This window comes from Zootoca vivipara, chromosome 7 (genome assembly GCF_963506605.1).
Source record: "Zootoca vivipara chromosome 7, rZooViv1.1, whole genome shotgun sequence".
In the NCBI taxonomy this organism is placed as follows: Eukaryota; Metazoa; Chordata; class Lepidosauria; order Squamata; family Lacertidae; genus Zootoca; species Zootoca vivipara.
This window is the reverse complement of record NC_083282.1, coordinates 36478368-36499725: the sequence shown is the minus strand read 5'-3', so window position 1 is coordinate 36499725 and position 21358 is coordinate 36478368. Positions and strand designations below refer to the sequence as shown.

Below are 21358 nucleotides of genomic sequence, written 5' to 3'. Positions count from 1 at the left end.
TTTATCTCCCATTCCTGGTTGCAAGACTTCATGCCAAAGTAGGGGGTGGGGGCAGGAATCTGCAAGGATTTTCTAGCTTCCATTATTAGAGATCACAAAAAACCAACACACAGTACTTTAGCTCAGTTAGGAATAAAACCCTTTTGGCACTATTTCTATTTTCCATTTTCAGATCTTTTTGCTATTCCCTTTCCCCAGTTAAGACCACTAGTTGAACAGTTAAAACAGCCAAGGTGCATGTTTCCACCAAGCAAAAAGATCACATCAACCTCCCACTACTGAAACGTATCTTTATTTTCAGCTAGTTTCCAAATTTCCTTATGTTTTCAGGATGCCAAAAAGCTGGAAGTCCACTTTCAAAAAAGGCCCGCTCTCGCTCTTTTTCCGTTTATATGAGTAGATTATGTGAAACTCATTACATTTTACGGTTTTGCACAAAAATCTTAGTTTCCTACTAATATTATGCAATGACATAATGCCATTTGTAGAGGTGTCACATAAAGGGACTGACTTTTATGGGCTTCTGATGGCAAGACTATCCACTTTATATTCTGTTTTATGTAAGCGTTCTCAAAATTTATTGATCCCAACAGATTTCTCAAGTTACTTAATTATAAAAGGAAGACTATAGCCTAGTGGTTTAGCACGCCAATATACAAGCCAGTTAAAACGTTTTGCTATAGCTGCAGAGCGTTGGCTCAAAGAGCAACGGAACAGGTCATCAATATATAGGACCTTTTTGAGGACAGAAAATAAACAGGAAGGAGAGAAAGAGACAAGGCTAACTGCTTTTATGGTATCAGACACTATTATTATATGTTAACTTAAGAGACACCGTGTGCGTAGTTTCTTTTTGCCTTTCATACTAAGAAAGGGAGAGGAGAGAAAGTCTCACACTTCTACACTACCATCCTGTTCTGCTATGTCTATCTTTAGTTTAAGCATCTTCAACATAGCAACACAAATATTTATCACCGCAATGGATATTCGACACAGAACTACTGACAAGTATGGCTCCTCAGCACAGAGAAATGCACATGTGTCACATATAAGATGTTTCGCGTGGAAATAAAACTAATAAAATAGCACATGATATTGTGTGTCAAATGGTCACTTTTTTCTTGTTTTCAGTCCATGCCATCGGGCTCACCCCTAACTGACACTGGTCAACTCCAACTGTCCATCAACCAGCAGGCGGGGCTGATTGAATTTTGGGTACATGCCCAATGCCTATATCAAACCTGCTTCATCTGTAATCATTATAGTTGTGGCCTGATCCCAATACTTGCCTCCTAAATTGTATGTACTATTTTGCACACACAGCCCACAACCTTCACTGTGCCTATGGTTCGCAACCACATGTTGACAGGGCTGTGTGTGAGGAAAACGCTGAGAATCATTGTTACCTTTAATTTCAGGTGTCCATATCTTGGCTTGTTGTTTATGACATAATGGAGCTGATTCCTCAAAGAATCTTTGTCTTCAACTTCTAATGACACACTGGAAATAACTTTGTTCTCGTGAACTTCAACTTCCAAGCCTGTGTTCCTGAGAGGTCAGAAATAAATATTGCATGGGGCGGGGGAGGAGACACGCCGATTCAGAATCCAGCATCATCTTTCAAACGCAGTATAAATGTAATTTCTGCCTCACGTACAACACTGCCCTTACTTGGGACAAGCGGAAGTCTGGCAGAGCCCTGGGACACTCCCTCTATTTCAGATGTCCCCTACTATTAAAAGCAGGAAGTCCTCTCCGCCTCATTCAGCAGGGTAGAGACAAAAATAAGGCCCCACCTAATATAGCAGAGCTGCTGCCTCCTCCACTGGATGAATATCTCATGTGTCAAGTGGCAACATACTTCCCCTCTTTGGCATTGTAACCCCATCCCCACCCCACCTGTCCTTGCTGTCAGTTTGGGGTTTGATTAGTCATTCCTGAAGGATAACTTAATCAGCCTTTAGTCCTTTTCGCCTATTCCATAGGGTTGGCAGGTATGGTTAATTCGTTCTGGCTAACAAAGATACACCCCATACTTATTTTTACAACAACACACTTTTGTTATGGAACTAACATTGAAATACCTAGCCATTTTTAAATGAACAAAATCTCCCTATGTGCCAGTACTAAATTACTACAAATAATATGCTGGATCGGATGTAAAGGCAGCTTTCTTCGAAATTTTTGATTCATTAATTTACTTAAATACAATATATTTTATTGCATTTATATCCCAAGGGGCTCAAGGTGGCATACATGGTTCTTTCCTTTCTCATTTAATCCCTACAACAACCCTGTGAGGTAGCTTAGGCTGAACATTACCTAGTGAGCTTCATGGCCAAGCGCAATTTGAACCCTGGTCTCCCAGGTCCTAGTCAGACACTCTAGCCACAACACTCAATGTCCTCCCTGTGGGTCCATATCTGTTTTGTACATGCACTGCCCTTACACATTACATCACAGAGATTCACCTGCCATAGCATAAAGTGATTTTTAGACATTGCAACAGGTCTCTTCCTTCCAAACCATTCTGACATCATAATCCCACTCTGTAGTTGTGTCTGGCCAGCCTCTTATCCGTGAAACACAGCTTTGATATTTCCCATTTGTTCTACTTGTTGAGGATTAATTAATGTCAGCATCCTGACCTTAGTATTTATATTAAAAGATCATAATTTCATAAGAAACGAGAATGAAAAGAATTAACAATTGCCAAGAGACAAGCAACGCATCCATCTTCTTGCCAATAAACAATTCATCAAACATGTTAACAATTAAAGAGAAATAAAATGTTTCCCCCCTGTCTCTCCTAAAGTCACTTTGCATAGAATGTCACTTCAACAGCTAACCTGGAAAGATGAGGGATTTCATCGTTGACTGGCAGGATGAAGATGTAAAGTGTCCCTTGGACTGTGTGCTTGCCATCTGTCAGCTGAACGGTGAAACTATCCTCTAGGCTTTCTGTGTCATCATGCATGTACATAAGCATCAGTCCTATCGGAGAAAGTACCAGAGACAACGGAGTATTTTGAACACAGCAGTCAAGTGCCACATTCTAAAGACAAGCAACATCCAAATGGAATTTAGGGTATCAAAGCTACATAAACTCTAAGGAACTGATTAAGTTATCCTGCAGCTTGCATGTGTTCTTTCCTTTCAAACAAAACAATCATAGCAGGATACCATTAAGGTACTTCAGAACTGCCAAAAACAACTTGATGTCACCAAATGGCCTTTTTGAGGCATTAAGATCATTTATTTCCCATTTAATCCCTGAATTGCCAGCCAGCTGGGATTATCAGAACTTGAACTGGATAGAACCCAGAATTAATCGGGCAGTTGACCAATACATTTTGATGTATGTAAACTATGGGGTGCATTTTTTCCCCATAAGTCTGTAAAGTGACCCTTAATCACGACTTGAAGATGGGACTTCATGAGTTTATGTTATCTCATGCCCTCTATTGATAAAATAAAAAAAATCCTTCAGTAGCACCTTAAAGACCAACTAAGTTTATATTTTGGTATGAGCTTTCGTGTGCATGCACACTTCTTCAGATACACCTCTATTGATAACAAATCCTGCTCCCTCCTGTCCTTTTAAATACTGAAGTCATTGAGTGAAGAGTTATTGAAAATGCAAACACTAACTCACATGGCTTTCCATTTTTTAATTAGGGGCTGTTTTAGTTTGGATACAAAGCTCTTTCAGCTGAATACTTACAGCAAGCTATGACAGCTTCCCAGGTCCCTCATTTAACCATTTTTAACTTTGGGTGGAATTCAATGTTGCAGTAAGGAGAAGAAGAGAAGAGTTTGGATTTGGTATCCCACTTTATCACGGCCCTAAGGAGTCTTAAAGCGGCTAACAATCTCCTTTCCCTTCCTCCCCCACAACAAACACTCTGAGGTGAGTGAGGCTGAGAGACTTCAGAGAAGTGTGACTAGCCCAAGGTCACCCAGCAGCTGCATGTGGAGGAATGGAGATGTGAACCCGGTTCACCAGATTATGAGTCTACCGCTCTTAACCATTACACCACACTCAGCCCAAGGATTTCTGCTTGCCAGGTGCAACCATCTCCTACATCCTCCACCTACTCTAGGGGTTCTCTTGACCCTCCCAAAGAAGACCGGGGAAGGCATGGAGGGCTCATGGGGGTTAGGAGAAGGGGAAGCCCCATTGCACTAGTGGGATGAGTTGTGCTGCTAGTGCAACAATTTGGTTAAATTTGGCCCCTTGTACAGAGTATGTAGCATGAAAGATTTTACAGATGAACAATGAAAGCCTACTGTCACAGGCGCGGTAGCGGCTACTCTAGAGTAACGACTCCTCAAAGCGTTGTCTTTTCATTCTTTTATTTAGTGCTGGTTATTTACAGTGCAGAACAGTACTATGTACATGTTGTCAGTTAGGGGTCAGAACCTCCGAATGGAGATTCGTGCGTTTTCTTCCAGCAAAGTAGTCTAGGGATACTGAATCTCCGCCCCCGTCGTTTCCTGCGCAATTCTGGGGTCGGCGGGATTGGCCTTCTTCCCTTGCCTCCCACTTCCCTTCCCACACTGGGCATGGGCTCCGCTACCTTGCCTGAGCCTCGGTCACCACTTCCTGAGTCTCCGCTGGAGATATCTCCCTCTCCACTAGCACTCGCGCTGGGTGACGAGCTGCTACTTAAGATGGGAGGGACTTGCCTGTAACTTCTGTCCCTCACACCTACCGAGTCCAAAAACAGTAACAGAACATATCTGGAAAATGTGCTTGGGCTACAGTCCTAAATGTGAAAAGTTATTGGTGTTTTAGAGTTAAAACAATATGTTACTCTAGTCAAACATCAGGAGATACAACTGCATTTTTTCAGGGGGGGGGGAAGGAAAATGCAGAGTATAAAAAACTGTTGTATTTTTAAAAAAATAAAAAGTCTCCCTCTTGCTTAACTCTAGATGCTAGTTCAAAACAAAAAGAACTTACTATATTAAAAGGGAGAACACCACTCCCCACCTGCAGCCAATAGCCCATTCTACTACTTTCAGTATTTTACCATCTCATTCTGATGCACATCTAGACCAGCCTAGCCACACACAGTTCTAATTTTTATTTCAGGACACCCACTAGATCCTCTTAGCAATATTAGTGCATCATGCAAAAGAGAAGTTGGCATATTTTTAATAAATGCCATACAGTTATGAATATGTCAAAATATTTCTTGTATTCAATTATTTAGAATGCTGCTAGCATGCATTTATGAGCCTGTCCTGTCTGCCAAATTTCCAGCATTCAGCTATCAGCCTGCTTACATATGGTCACTTAATTCAAAATTTGCAGTTTGCAATTTTTATTTTATTTTAATTGAATATTTAAGTGTCTAAGGTACTGGGCACTGTTTACATAGCTAGTTAGTTGTGTAAACATCAATATAATGAATTGCCAAGTTATGAATGGATGAATTATGTACTGCAAAGCTGTGAATCACTCAGAGTTGGTCAAGGTTCTCAACCAGTGGGAAGTGAAATGAACATTTAAGGCTTATTTGTTTCTTTGAAAAGGTCTTCTATGCAACTCAACTTTCCCTCTTGGGCTCATACAGAAAACAAAACCAGACTTTTTATGGAAAAGGACATCATTTCGATTAAGACAGCCACAGAATTGCAGAGCATCCTGGATGACTTCAAAGCAGCTTGTATGTATGAACAGATGAACAGATGTTCAGAAAATGCAAATAAGGTGGAATTTGAAGGAAGAGTATTAAAATATAGATATTTTAGGAGCAATCAGGTCAGCTGAATAACTAATGTTATTCCTTGATGCAGAACTAAAATATTTTAAGTGCTTTCATTTCCTCCATCACAGAAGACTGTCAAAGCACTGCCAAGAAAGAAAGGGAAAACGTTGGTTTAAATGCTGTCATTTATCAAATGCATGGGCATTGCAAATACAGATACCATGAAGCCATACTATGAGTGCCTGGGACAACTCATATCTTGCTTATTCCTATGGCTCAATATTAGAGCCAGTGTGATATAGTAGGGAAGAGGGAGAGTGTGTAAGCCCTATACAAGTATTCTAAATAGGGCTAATGTAAACATGTGAGGTGGGGAGAGCTTGCACAATTGTTTCCTGCACTTGTGAAGACTTCCATGTCATATTTTTGTTTTAATGGTTTTTATTTCTAGACTGCACTCCCCATGCACTCTAGATCCCCACCTGTAAGTTTGTATGTTTTTGTACACTAAGAAATGGGAGCTGCAGTAAATCATTGGGGGACAGCCTGTTTTTTCAAGATTCTGAAAGAGTGATGTTTTCTTAGCTTTTGAAGAGACACTCACTTGACATGGTAGCTTTTATCCACCATAGATCAGTTTAAAACGTCCCCCTCTTCTTTTGACAAGCACATAGAGCAGGTAGCAGTGAGACACTCAGGATTCTGGGACAAGATGGATTTTCTGGGCTCATGCTAACACAGTTCAGGGCAGGGTTTGGTGACCCCTAAACTGTAGAATGCACTCTAACCAAGCACCTACTTAACTATCACAGTATTGATAGGGATTCTGTTAGCTGCCTATAACTTGGATTTATCAGAAGGTCTTTGGGGCTGGCTGAAGACAACTTATTTCTTACTGATGTTCTCAGAGCACCTGTTAAAGCTGAGACTTTTTTAATATTGCTATAAGTGATGTTTTAAATATTGTTTTTACCATGCTGCATACCATTTCAGGTGTCATCTCTATATAACTGTTGGTTCAACTGTTAATGCTTAGCTGAACTTCTTTAAAACCTAGCCTAGGCCTTCTACATGATATCAATGTAAAACCAGAATAATGCTAGGTTTTCTGGAATGCCAGATTGCCTCTAGCTCTGTCCTGCTCATCCACTCTGCACTGCTTCGTTGCTATACTTGGTAAGCTCATGGCACATGAGGAGATATGTGACCTGCTGTTTCTAGTTCCTAAGCTGATTCTGTGAGCAGTTTTGTTAGCAGCAGAGGTGCCATTGAGTGCACCATTCAAATGCCAGCTCTCTGCTAGGGTCTCTTGCTCACATGTGCTTGTCTGTTGTTATTTTTCAAGAGAAAGGATCATATCTTTAACCACAAAAGGACAAGCAAATATTCTATGAACTTTCTTTTCTTCAGAAAGCTCTCTTGGTCAGGAAAAACTTGAGCCACAACTTGCTTTGGTCACTGGACAGTGTGACGCAGCTCAAGATGAAATATTATGGGAACACAAAATGTGCTGGGATTTCTCATTTGTTTTCATATTAAACAATATGTTGCATAAAACATTACATTTTAAGAGTTAAGTTATTCTATTTATGTTTGATTGGGTTTTTATGTTTAATTATTTCCCCCCTATGTTTTTAGCCTTCATTATGGTATTTACGTATTTAGCAGTCATTACGGTATATAGGGACGCGGGTGGCACTGTGAGTTAAACCACTGAGCCTAGGGCTTGCCGATCAGAATGTTGGCGGTTTGAATCCCCACAATGGGGATAAATAGGTACTGCTACAGCGGGAAGGTAAACAGCATTTCCGTGTGCTGTTCTGGTTTGCCAGAAGCAGCTCTGTCATGCTGGCCACATGACCTGGAAGCTATATGCCGGCTCCCTCGGCCAATAATGCGAGATGAGTGCCGCAACCCCAGAGTCGGTCACGACTGGACCTAATGGTGAGGGGTCAATTTACCTTTACCTTTTTACGGTATTTTTACCTGTAAGCTGAGTCCCTGCCAAGGAAAAAGGCAGGGTATTATTATTATTATTATTATTATTATTATTATTATTATTATACTGTGCAATCTGCACAGAAATGTTTGTAGAACTTAATGCAAACAAGTAGGAAAATAGAGTATTAGTGCTGGGGAAATGAAGGTTCAAGTCTTATATAATTTTTGCCATGGCAAGCATTTAGGTCAGTGTTACTCTTGGTAAAGAACAAACATCTCTCTGTGGTCACCTCTAGACTGTCGGGATTTTGCTGGAGTGTTTCAAGCATGTACCGGAAATTTAGATTTGCATAATTAAAGAGGATTGAAGCATTCTGTTGCCCTACAACAAATCCACTTCTTCTTTTTTAAAGCCTTTTGCAGTTAGGGAAGTGACAGGGAAATGCATTGAAATGTGTAGAATGAACAAATGATTAAAGACCCCATGGGCAAATCAGGATGTATGATTATTGTATAACCTCCTTGCAAATAAATCAGAACAAATGAGCAATGGCGTAGTCTAACCCTATAAGCAAATGAGGATGTATACGCATTGCACACAGGTCATCTGGAGGAGCTTTCTGCATTTTGTTTTTTAAGTATCACAGAGGGCTAGATGGTGCAGGTATTTTTATATCTCTTTCTTTCAGAGCAACGTGCTGCAATGAACTGTGGTTTCCAGTAGAGGCCATCCGTTGCTCATACAACATAAATCTAGTTTCTTGCTAAAGCAAACTGAGAAGCTTATAATTGATCATTGTGAAACATTCAAAACAAATAATTTCATTTCTTTCTCCTTCAAAGATTTACAAGTCTCATCCATGCTTACATAACACCTGATAAATTAGTCGTCCTTGTTCCCCACTCAAGATTTTGTTTTTGTTTTTGCTGTTCTAGGCAAATAGCCATGTGAGCCCCCATTCATCATGTGATAAGTAGCATACCGGAATATGTCATACTGATGTTTTTGCAACTGCATCTGTTCCATATTCACTTATAAGAAATTTACTTTTGCCTTTTAATTTTTCATCTACCTGTATTATCTGCAACCACAGTTCTATTAGAGTTCTTCCAATTTTAGCTGGACTTGCCCACTGAGAAAGTTCCAGTTATCCCTGCAATACATGGGGAGCTGTCTTGTACTGAGTCAGACCATTGGTTTATTCTAGCTTAGCATGATTTGCTCTGACTGGAATTGATTATGAAGGATTTCAGGCAGGGGACTCTCCAGCCCTGCCTAGAGATGCTGGGGGTTGAACTTGGGGTCTTCTGCAAGCAAAGCAGATCCTCTGCCACCAAGCTATGACCCTATTCCCCAATGAAAGAATAGGAAGCAACAATAAGCGAGGAGACAAAGATGCTGTATTATAAAGCCTTTCTCTTACTACACTTTTGATGATAGATGATTCACGGCCATTTGATGTACCTTTGGGGACTATTAATTTGCTGATGAAAATTTATCATTGAAACAGTTCATTATCTTGGAAGAACTGTTCTGTCTGCTGCTGTGCTTGGAGCACCCTATTACGGCGTTTGGAGCACCCATCATCTTCATCTCACGTTTGTAGTGTTGTGTAGCACCACCGTGCTTGGCTGGAGATCTGCATTGCAAAATTCTGAGAAGTGCAACTTTTAATGATGGCTGTGTTTTGGTTCACATATTGTTTTCTGAGGTGTGGATTAGGTAGATTTGCCTTTTAATACAAACTGGATCATCCACAAATGAATGATAGAGTGTTTGGGAGCCCTGACTGCACTTTGAGCCTAAACAAATCCTTATACTGAAGGGAAGGCTATGAGCAATCTCACAATCAAGTATAGCTAATACCCATTGATAGACCATCACATATTTCAGGAGTGGCCAACTCCCAAGAGACTGCGATCTACTCACAGAGTTATAAACTGGCAGTGGGGGGTTCAAGTCAAAGTTGTTGAGCTTTTTTTAGGAAGGAAAGCCCTATTTTGGGGGGTTCGGGTCAAAGTTGTTCAGCTTTTTTTAGGGAGAAGGAAAGCACCATTTTTTGGGGGTGCAGGAAAAAAATGTTGAGCCAGTGATCTACCAGTGATCTACCTCAGATGTCCAGTGGTCACAATCTACCTGTTGGAGTTGCCCTAGTTTTAAATGGGTGGCGTCCTCACCAAGTTCCAGTATTACTAGAGGGGGAGTTTTGTTTTTTTTAACCAACTTTGGAGACCCACAACTGGAATTGGAAGAGAGTATTCAATCAGCTTCCTTTCCTCAGCATTCACATAGAGTTTGGAAATAAGAGACAAATGAACTTGCTACATGCAGATTAGGAGAGCCAACTAGGATGTAGGGCATGGGATGCTGGGACAGTGACACTGAAGCAGTAATGGAAGACACAGAGCTGGCTTTGCTCTGTCTCTGTAGCTGTAGGCATACCAACCGAGTCTCCATGGTGTGTGCCAAAGAGATTATTACCCAATAAAAAGGCTACATTTGGGTTTTGTCTGAGGAGGACTGTAAGTGCTTTTTAAACCGGGAGTGGGGAAGGATAGGGGCAGGCAATCACTGACTTTGCCTTATGATGGAGCAAGCCATGTTTAGCTACCGTATTACTTTGCTCAGATACTGTCATATAACTGTAGACCTATAACCTACTGGCTGTGTTTCCATATGTGAATATCATTTGTTCTCTTGTGTACAGTTCACAAAGATACATTGTCCCTCTCAAGATCTGTTTCAAGCTGTACAACACACATACATACACACACACACACACACACACACACACACACACCCCTGTATAAACTATGAAAGTGCATTTCATACTCTTTGCATTTTATTGCAAAGACAGACAATAAAATGATGCCCCAACCTTGTTTAAGTTCTTCCAGTGTAAAGCTGTGGATTTCCAAATCTTTATGGAGTACTGATGGGCTTAGTTGTTTGTAACGTCCAGTATCTCTGCCGTAAATTCCATTTAGTATCACACCATGGCGAGGTGGAGTAGCAACAGAGAATCTCAGCACATCTTGAGGGATGTCAAAATCTTCAACATTGATGGTGCCAGGACCCATTGCCTTAATGTCACCTTCCATTACCTGGAGGAAAACATGAATTTCAAAAAAGAAAAAACTTTGAAAATTACAGAATTAAGAAACAAGAGAATCTTTGCTAAGCGAACCTACTTTTTAAAGCAGGCATACCCTAACTTCGGCCCTCCATATGTTTTGGACTACAATTCCCATCATCCCTGACCACTGGTCCTGTTAGCTAGGGATCATGGGAGTTGTAGGCCAAAACATCTGGAGGGCTGCAGTTTGGGGATGCCTGTTTTAAAGCATTTCAGTTCTAATACAACACCAAATATATCACAGGGAGCAAGCAGCAGCTAGTATTCAGATGTGGAACAGTCAGTGTGCCCCAAAAGAAGTTAGCTTCTAGACTGGTTATTTCTTTTATCTGGACATATATCTTTTAGGCTTATTGCCCTGCGATTTCCCTGTTGTTGTTTTTAAAAATGGCAAACTGCCACATGCAGCGCCTTACTTGGATGTGTCTGGAGTCTTGGAAGCTTGACTACCCTACGTTCTCCTACAAATGGACCTTGAGCTTGTTTGGAGGTTCCAGCAGGGGAGCGCAGCTATCGTATACCCTTGACCGAAGAACGGTACACTCCTTCTATCTGGGAAGGTCGTCCTCTTCCACCGAGCGCACAGCTTCGGGAGGGACGCACATGGAGCGGTGAGGGAGGAAGGGGACACCCGCCTAGCCAGCCAGATCAGCCGAATCAACCCTGGCGATCAATGGGGTGACAGACGTCGCAGCCAGATCGCCCTCACATCCCGATTTCCCTGTTAATATAGTGGCTTTAGCGAATGTAGCATGCAGACAGGAAGACCTGAAGAGGAACAGCTTCATCCAGACTTGCTAACTGGCAATCCTGCCCATTGGCAGATTACTTGCATCACAAATAAGGAGGCTCTGTTTTAAAGATGAAAGGAAAGTATCATGCAACACCTGAAACTGAACAGACAATCAACATTCCAATTCCATGTGAAAATGAATAGTCAACTGAATGTCCACATTTGAGATTTATCTTGAATTTGCTTAAATTAAGTTCTCTTGATGGATGCTACGGTATCAGCTATCCAAGCTCAATACTAGGGCACTGTAGTTCCACCTGCCTCAAAAACAACACTACAGTGCATGCATAGCAGTAATCAGTTTTGAATATAGGGTAAATTACTTAGGGTAAATTACTTAGAATCTCATCATCGCCACCCCACATTCATTTCCGTTCTAATGTTTCCACTCTGCAAATGGACGGCTCCATAGGAATACCCCCAATTAGTCTGCACCAGTTCTGCTTTCGTCAAGAGAGTTGTAGGATAAACAAGAAAACTCCTGGCAAAGCATTACCTTGCCTGCTCCCCAACATATGCACACACATTTGTTTAAAAAGAAGCCATACTGCATATGTCCCACCACAGTTTTTTTGCACTTCAGCTAACATATAGTACAGAGTGTGGAGCTGTCTCTTTTCTCTATTTGTAGATTGTTTACTTTCATGTCATGAAGAAGCAAACCAATGTGTCTAAACAATTCAGATACCTAGTTACATTTCTCATCTGGTATGTTGGTTCAATTCCATTAGAAAGTACAGCTTTTCTTTCTTTCTTTCTTTCTTTCTTTCTTTCTTTCTGCAACGCTAACTGGGAAGAGCAGCACGTACGGGTGATCCCAAACTAGTTTACAGCTCAATGTACATGTGTGGCATTATATGTGGAACAATTTGGACAAATACATCTCTGCTTTGATTTAAATAATAACAACTATAACTGGATCAAAGGCTTATGCCATAATATATCTGTTAGGCTGTGATTCAGTTCAGTTCCCTGGAAGACAACCATCCTTGGAAAGGGGGGGAGGGAGGCCATTTTTAGCAATCCTTCCCACTGTCCTCTCACCACTAAAACTGATCAGGAGAGTCAAGCTCTGGAGTAAATTTGGGGTGTATAGACAACTGCAGAAAGGAGGATGAGTCACAATCTTTTTCCTCTCCCGCTGCTGCATTGGCAGGTGGCTTCCATTGGCAGAGAAAACATGACTGGATGCTGCTACCTTAATCTTTAAGATGCTACTGGACTCTTCGCTGCTTTTGTTGCAACAGACTCACATTGCTTTCACTCTGTTAAAATGATGTTAAATCATGTTAAAATGACGGCTCATTGGTATAGGACGCAAGTGAAGTTGTCTATAATGAGCCAGCTAGATTGATCCCAGATTTGGAAATGTTCTAAAGCAAGGGGGGGGGCTTTTCCCTTTGTTGCTAGGATTGTGAAGAAGAAAAACAGGCTGGGAAATCTGTGGGCCTCCCGAGGGGGTGGGGCTTCCATCACCCCTGACCATTGGCCAAGCTGGCTGAGGCTGATGGGAGTTGGAGCCCCTCAACATATGGATGGCTACAAATTCCCCTTTCTTGAAATAAAGAAATGTCGAAAACAGATTCTGGAAGCAATAAATATCCCAGGAAAGAAAATTGGTTTACAACACGAAGAAGGCTAAAGAGTGCTACCTTTCCACTTGAAGATTGAACCTACAATTGTATACAATAAATACTGGAAGTTTAAACAAATCCAAAATATGAGGGATGATAAAACTCTGAGACACACTTGCTTTTCTGAAAAGAAAAAAAATGATGTGGGTTGTTTGAGCCAACCATGAATTACGAATGCAACTAAGGTTTGTGGAGTATAAAGAAGAAAACTGCACCTAATTTGAGATTTCAATAATGACTAGAACCTCCATATACTTTTTATAGGATTTGGAATTCCATTATGACATATAGAGTAGAACCATCTGTTCTAAGACAACCCTCATAAAAAGCCTGGAGAATCTGGAACTATCTTTATCAGACCCTCAAGCTGATAGCCTCTGAGTTTTATTTTAACTCATGTGCAACTACTCATTCTACATGCCTATTTCATAGTTTTGCTTTTCATCTTTTAATGTTTGTCTGTTGTTATAATTGTTCTCTCTGCTTTATATACATTGTAACATGAATTAATAATACAAAACTCTACACACACACACACACACACACACACAAACCCAACAAAGGTTTATGGAGAAATGAGATGTTTCGAACAAATTTAGAATGATACCCAGGGTCATTTCCCCCCATTATTACAATATGATATACTGTAATGTTTATACTATACATACATCAATTTCTCAATTCTAATAAATTAACTGGTTTTTTAAAAATAATTCTGTCCCCATTCATCCTTACAATAAACTGTGAGGTAGGTCTCTTTTGAGCTTTACAAAGGCTGCAAGGTAGCAGGTACTAAGCTCTTTTTGGATCCAGGTCAAAGCCAAACAACAGTCCAACCACTGAGACAGGAGGAGTTTGTCCAGATACGTTCTCTTCAAATTCTTTTCATCTTCCTGTGAGTGGTTTTATTTAAGCCCGATGCAGTTTGCTGTTCACTTGAAGGAAGTGCTATCTCTCTCATGTGTCAAGCTCACACATTTACAATCCCTTGGCCCCCTGGAAACACCAGCGATGCAATACATTAAGGAGGGTTCAAGCTCCTATTCATCTTCAAACGTTCCATAACCCAGTGTAAAATATTCTCAGGTGCAATTTCTATTGCTTTCAAGTTCAGCCACCATGTGTGCAGCATTAATTCCTCCCTTCACATGTTTCTCATTCAGGGACTTACACCAGCTGAGAACCACATATGGAGGCCCATATTTACTGAGCTTTTATTTTGTGCCATGCGAAGTCGACAAGAAACACACACACACACTGCAAATATGGAGTGTTTATGGTGGTGTCCACTCTTACTGGAGACAGAGGATTAAGAAATCGCATCTGCAGCTGCACTATCAAAAATAAATCTGCTTCGTTTCAAGGATTTCATTATCCTAATTCTTCCCCTCGCCCCGCATGTTTCCTGTCTAATTTGTCATTAATCATTTAATTTTTCCTGTCCTTTCTGTTTCCTACTCAAGTCTGAGCTGCATGTACCCCTGCTGGTACTAGCTTCAGAAGGGAAGGGAAGGGCTACATTGTACTCTTATAAGTCCTGGATAACAGGACACTGGTAGTTAAACAAGTCACCAGTTTGAGTGCAATAATTTCCTCCCTCCCACCCCTCCTATGGCCTCCTCATTTAAAAAACCATGATAACCAGGTGATAAACAGCATGCCCCAGGGGCAAGAGCAGTGGCTCACTCTGTCTGGCAAACTGTTAAATAAATTATTATTATTATTATTATTATTAATAATAATTTTATTTATACCCCGTCCTTCCCGGTTCAGAAACCCAAGCTCAGGGCAGCTAACAACAAATTTAAAACACTTAATTGTAATACAACATAAAAGCAGCATAAAATACAATATAAAAGCATGAATAACAATAAAATTCAAAGTTCAAAAATCAATTTGGGGGAAATCCATCCAATAAACATTAGATAGTCACCAGGGCTAGCTGGCTAAATTAGTCCTACTTGGGCCAGCGAGGAGGCCAGGGGAGAATTAGCTGTGGGGTCCCAGAGCGGGTAATCTTCATAAAAAGGGGAGGGGGGAAGAGAAGGGAAATAAAAGATCAGGCTGAGTTCAAATTAAAGGCCAGGCGAAATAGCTCTGTCTTACAGGCCCAGTGGAAGGAGGTTAAATCCTGTATGGCCCTAGTCTCATGGGACAGAGCATTCCACCAGGTTGGAGCCATCACTGAAAAGGCCCTGGCCCTGGTGGAGGATGGTCTGACTTCCTTAGGGCCCGGGACCTCTAAACTATTATTATTCATGGACCTTAATGTCCTCTGCGGGGCATACCAGGAGAGACGGTCCCGTAAAAGAGGGCCCCAGAACGGACTCAGCTCCATTAGTCAAAAAACCATGTTTGAATGCATTATAAATATGCAACACCAGATGGGGCCAGAGAGCAAAAGAAATTTCTATGCAATTTTTACATAGGGTTTTTTCTTTCTTTTGTTGTAACGATGTAATTTCTGATTTATTTATGGCATTTCCCCCCTGTGTGTAAATTCACCCACCTTCACCATAGCATGGTGCAGAATTCTACCCAATGTAGTAATTTAGAGAAGGTATTTTATTAAAACAAGCAAACACCAATATATGTACAGGATTACTCTTAAGATCCTATTCTTCTTAAAGATGCAGTAACATATATCTGCATAAGGAAGACACAGAGGAGGGGGAGAAAAGGAGGTTGAGGCAGTCTCTGTGCAAAGGGGATCTGAAGAAAGGAGGATGGATGGAATAAAGAAAGAAAGGAAAGGGGAGGGAATGTTCAAAGGGTGCTGCAGAATAAGAGAGTGAAGGAAATGGAGTGGAGGGTGTAGCCGGTATGCAAGGAGTAGTTGGGGAAAGGAGGAAGGGAAAAGGGAGTGAAGGTGAAAATGGGGGAGTGCAAAGGGAGGTTGTAAACCAGGAAGGAGTAGGGATGAAGATGAAAGCAAGGGTACGGAAGGGGTTGCAGAATAGGAGGGGATGATGTCTTCATAATGTGGGAATGTTCAGGGTGGCAGGAGAGGATATTGTTTATTAATATCCTTCCTAACTTGCACTAGCAGATTATTTACTTAGCAGAGTTTACATTCCTCTTTACACAGCAGAAAACTAGTTGCAAACTTGTGTGAGTTTCTTAAGACAATACACAATTCAATCTGGCTTGTCCAGATTGAAATGTGTTCTAATATTTTCCCGGTAGGACCCCTTGAATCCCTCCTAAAAGAATAAAGACACCACAGTCTTATTCATAAGCAAGAAAAAGAAAGTTTCCTCACGATCAGGCAGAGCACAGTGTGATCCCAGAAGGCAGGCTTTAGGCTTAAAATTACAAACTTATACTAACAGGTTTATCCCATAAGGGAGATGATCTGGGGGACTGATTGGCTGGCAGCCAGCAGTTCATTCCAGGAAGTTTGCAGGACGAAAAGAAGATGGAAAAGGAAAGAGTGGCAGCATGCCTTGCCCTTTTACCAGATCTGGAAAGGTCACGCCCACCCACTAGTCACATGCAAGGAAGGATGCTCCAGGTCAGGAGGAACAGGAAGTTTTGATTGGTGGACCAAACATTCCCTTGCATGCCCACTCTAGGAAAACAAAGAATGTTGTACTTGACTGCTCTCAGTGGATTACATTCCACACATAATTGGGTGGAAGGTTAAAAAGAGTGCTTAGCAGTTACAATGTATCAGAAGAGGAGGATACAGGAGATGGTCTGCGCAAAAGGAGAGTTGCAGAAAAGGAGGGAGTAAGAAGGCACAGACATGGGAGTAAATGTGAAAATGGGTGCAAAATGAGGCTACAAATAAATGGGAGAAACTGGGAGTTTTCTTGACTGGACAGACAATTCAGCAAGTAAAGTGTATTGTGGAGGGGTTGGAGAGCAGAGCCCCTTGCCCAGTAAATGACAGATACGTTGGAAACCTTTTGGCATATTCTATGGTATTTTCTACATTGCTTCCAATAGCTTTCATGAAACATACATTCAAGACAGATGGCAGAGTACATCTGCACAGAGGTGATATACCTGGCACATCCAATGAATTGCTGTCTTCCATGGTCCGCCTATTATAACATTGTCTGATATCTCTCATGTTTTTATACCTGGCTTTCATTTTGTGCAAATAGATTACAGAAACCAAAGAATTGCCATGGAAGAAGTTCTCAGACTTACTGTTAAGTTCCTAAGTTGCAGGCTTGGGATTTCATCATTTACCGGATCGATGATGATGTAGAAAGGCATTGCCAAAGATTTATGAAAGCCGTCACTAACAGACACCATGAAGTGATCAGAGGAGGGTTCTAAATGCTCATGCTTTGACTGAACGTAATTGATATAACCAGCCTGGAGACTCTGAAAAGTGAACACACCTTTTGGAGAGAGCCAAAGTGTTAAAAGCAGAGAATTAAATCCATTCTATTATTTTTCACATTTACTGCTGAGAGTATATGCAACAGAAGTGAAGGCCAGTCTTGACTCCTTGTCAAACTCGTATTTCATATTTTAAGTATACACGTAAATCATCTTGCATGTACAGCAAAGAACTCTACTGCATTTATCCGGTGTCCAGCATCCATAAGGAAACAGCTTTTTGCCATATCTAATCTTCCTGTCCATTAAGACTGGGAGGAAGGGAGGGCTCCGTTGGACAACCTGTTTATTCAGTCCAGTTTAGTTTTTGTTTTCTAAGTGGATTTGTTGGGTAAAAGAGCACTTCACTCTACTTCAAACGCACACAAACCTAACATTTTGGTATGCGATTGAATTGCTCCCACAAAATATTAACAGCCCAGAAGCATCTGAAGAGACTCTGCTCCATGTACAGATGGAGCGGATTTTGAAAGGGGCTTCTCAAGTTTCTTCTGCAGTGTGGCGGTTAGAGTGTCAGACCAGGAGCTGGGAGACCAGGGTTCAAAAACCCACTAGCTCAGGCATCCCCAAACTTGGCCCTCCAGCTGTTTTGGGACTACAACTCCCATCTTCCCTAGCTAACAGGACCAGTGGTTAGGGATGATGGAAATTGTAGTCCCAAAACAGCTGAAGGGCTGAGTTTGGGAATGCCTGCACTAGCTCATTAAACTTGGGCCTTGGGCCACTCACTTCCCTCTTAGCCTAACCTACCTCACAGGGTTGTTGTGAGGAAAATATGGAGAGGAGGCAGAGAACTATGCACATCAACTTCAGGTCCTTGGAGGTGAGCTGGGTATAAATGTAACAAACAAATAATACAATATGCCAAATTTGATTTGGATACAAATCCCCTTCAGGCAAAGCCCAACTCAAATTGGGGCTCACACATCAGCTGTTCTTGCCAGTTCCTTGCCTTTCCCAGCAGGCTCCTTCCATTCCTCCAGGCCTATGCAGGTAATAAAGAGTCCACTCTCCACAATAGTATATTGATGCTTATTTCTAAAATTAGGTTGTTTAAATTTGTTTCCAACTTCTTATGCTTTTATTGTATGATTTTTATCTGCTTAATGTTGCAAACTGCTTTGAGATGTGTTGTGATTTAATAGTATATAAATGCACATATAAATAAGTAAATAAATAAAATGCCTTACTTTGCAAAGGGTTTCGTGATTTCCTTCTGGTAATCAAGACCCAAAATCCTGGGCAGGAAATGTTCCTGCAGAAAGCTTCCACTGTGCTGATAGCAGTGAGGGGCAGATTTAGGGCTGTGCATTGGGCACTGAGCTGAGGGGGTGTTTTCTCAAAGCCCAGGTATGCCTAGTTAGAGCTTTACCAGCTTTGGGAAGGAGGTGATGGGGCTCTAGGACCCTGCCAGAGCCCTCACACCTCCTCCCCCCCCCAAAGCAGGCTCCCTCCTTACTCATCCTTTGGGAAGGCACCAAAATTTGGCTTCGCATAGGGCATCATAGCACCCAAGTCTGCCACTGTAGCAGTCTTCTGCCATGTACTACCCTCTCCCTCTTCTCTAAAGTATATGGAGAGGAAAGGGGAAGGTGGAACCAAATACACAGACTTGCTCTGCTACACTTAGAACATATATATGGAAGTGGGAAACTGCAGGGGAAATCAGTTGTCCGACTTTCTATGGAAACATAGGAGATTCTAGGGAAGTGCCAAGTTCTTCTCCGATACATTACCTAACCCTGTATATGAGCATTTTGTGCAAAGAGGTTAAGCATGGGTCAACTTTCTGAATCAGTGTAGCACAGATGGGGGTGGGAAGCATTTGAATATAAATCTATTGTGGTAGGGAGTGGGGTGTGTTTTTTGAAAGGCTCCTTCATATCCAGAGTCACTTAAAATATATCTCCCCCCCAAAAAAAAAAGCTTAAGAAAATGTAGAGAAAGGCGACGACAGCCTAGAAATCATTTCAAAGCAACCTTAGTACTTTGGAATGTATCTACAGGGCTGATGAAGAATACCAAAACCATATTGCCCTCCCTCTAAAGATTTAGCATAATATTTTGGGCCCAATATTAGTGTTTGGGCCTGGGGGAGAGTCTAACCTTGTACTTATCAGTTTCTCCTTCATGGTATATCAATGCATAATTGATGCCCTTAAGTGCTGGGGGAGGGGGAGGGCAGAAGTAGATCAACAAGTCTGTAACTCACTTATATTAACTCCAGCATTGCTCTTCTCATGTCCAGGTGTAGGAAGGATGTTCTCCAAGTATCCATACTGAGGACTAGTTTCCAAGAAGAAAGTTAGCTCCTCTGGAGTTGTGTCTTCGTCTGAGGCATCCAGATATTTTGAACTGACACATGCTGACGACCCTTCTTCCACCACAAACATCTCCCCTTGAAAAAAGGGCAGAAGAATAATGTTATCCACACTATTCCCAACTCTACTTTGTTCCTTCGTAACTAAGAGGCTGCTAAGTCATCACAGCCTGCCTGTCTAGCACCTCAACATAATCGGCTATTGATCCAGTCAGTAGCTGCTGAGAAAAGCACTAGTTTCAGCTGAAGATAACTTACTCAGCAGTATTGGGCTGCTGTGTATCTCTAGATGGTAGCAAACATTAAGCAGTCATTCTTCTCACAGTGCCTGACAGGTGTGGAAAGCTATAAAGCATGGGTTCAACTGATATTTGCATAATCCAAACTATTCTCCTCTAATCAATTTCTATGGTGTTTATATATCTTGGTGTTCAAAATAGATGCAATCAATGATGCAGCTAAATTGCTTTAAACTCCCCTTTGTAAAATTTGGCTATCTCACAGGGTCGGAGGTATGGGGCAATGTTATAATTTCCATGACCTCACCCCACACACAGCTCCACAGGCAGAGCAGAATCTGGCAAGTCATCTGTCCAGGTTATCTGCACAAGGAAAACACAATGCTTCTCATAAGGAATGCACAAGATGTCGTGAAGAGCCAGGAATGGGGAATGTCAAGTTGGAGGTTAGCCATATTTTGTAATTTAAGCATTCATCATATGCAAAATAAATCCTTTGAAGCCTGACAGAGTCTTACAAATACTTTGTACATTACTTTACACTTAATTATTAAAGCAATATGAATTTGTAGGAAATATTGTGCTTCAAGAGGATCCACACACACACACATCCCACGGCAGGTTGCCAGAAATGGATAAGAAAAGGAAGATCTTACCAATGTTGTTTATTCAATATTCACAGAGAGAGGCTTTGAAATGCAGCTTCCTAGAGTAATGGTGTTGCTCCGAGTGAAACCCCACCCCCTCAGTCTCTCCCATTATACGTCATCCCTACGGTGGCTGATCTGTGCCTTCTGCCTCTGAGCTCTCTGCTCTCCTACTTTCAATGCCCTCCAGGTTCTGGGAGAATGCTTTCTAAAGACACCGTCTATCAGCTGTTGCTCCCCTGTTGTTTCTTATTCTTCTTGCTCCTCTCCCATCATTTTCCAGCTTCTGCCTCTGAACTGTGACCTCCCACAAAACACTGTTGTAAATCTATACTGTCTTCCTCTTCTCTGGAAGGGTCAGGTTGGGGAGGCGGCCTTCACCATTCCTCCTCTGTCCAGTCCCTGATAGACTTGGGATGAATAACACTTTTTTAGATCATTCATCCTCTCAACCACCCTCTCAAGCATTAAACCTATTTAACAGACATTGAACTGACATTTAAAGATGGCAGCTTGTATGTACATTCTAGGGCTAGTAACTGAACCAAGTTCTCCAAGTCCAACACTGTCATGG

General features: G+C 41.5%; 1 protein-coding gene across 2 annotated transcripts in view; it reads right to left on the bottom strand.

Moving 5' to 3' along the window:
* The window catches only part of LOC118088169 (FRAS1-related extracellular matrix protein 1-like), a 110583-nt gene that overhangs the window by 51891 nt on the left and 37334 nt on the right, over nucleotides 1–21358 (bottom strand). For both annotated transcript variants that reach the window (XM_035121449.2, XM_035121448.2), the window contains exons 18-22: nucleotides 19791–19976; nucleotides 17381–17577; nucleotides 10538–10763; nucleotides 2850–2994; nucleotides 1407–1548 (exon numbers count right to left, since the gene is read on the bottom strand). In XM_035121449.2, coding sequence (XP_034977340.1) covers nucleotides 1407–1548; nucleotides 2850–2994; nucleotides 10538–10763; nucleotides 17381–17577; nucleotides 19791–19976 — 896 coding nt within the window. The remainder of the gene's footprint in view (nucleotides 1–1406; nucleotides 1549–2849; nucleotides 2995–10537; nucleotides 10764–17380; nucleotides 17578–19790; nucleotides 19977–21358) is intronic.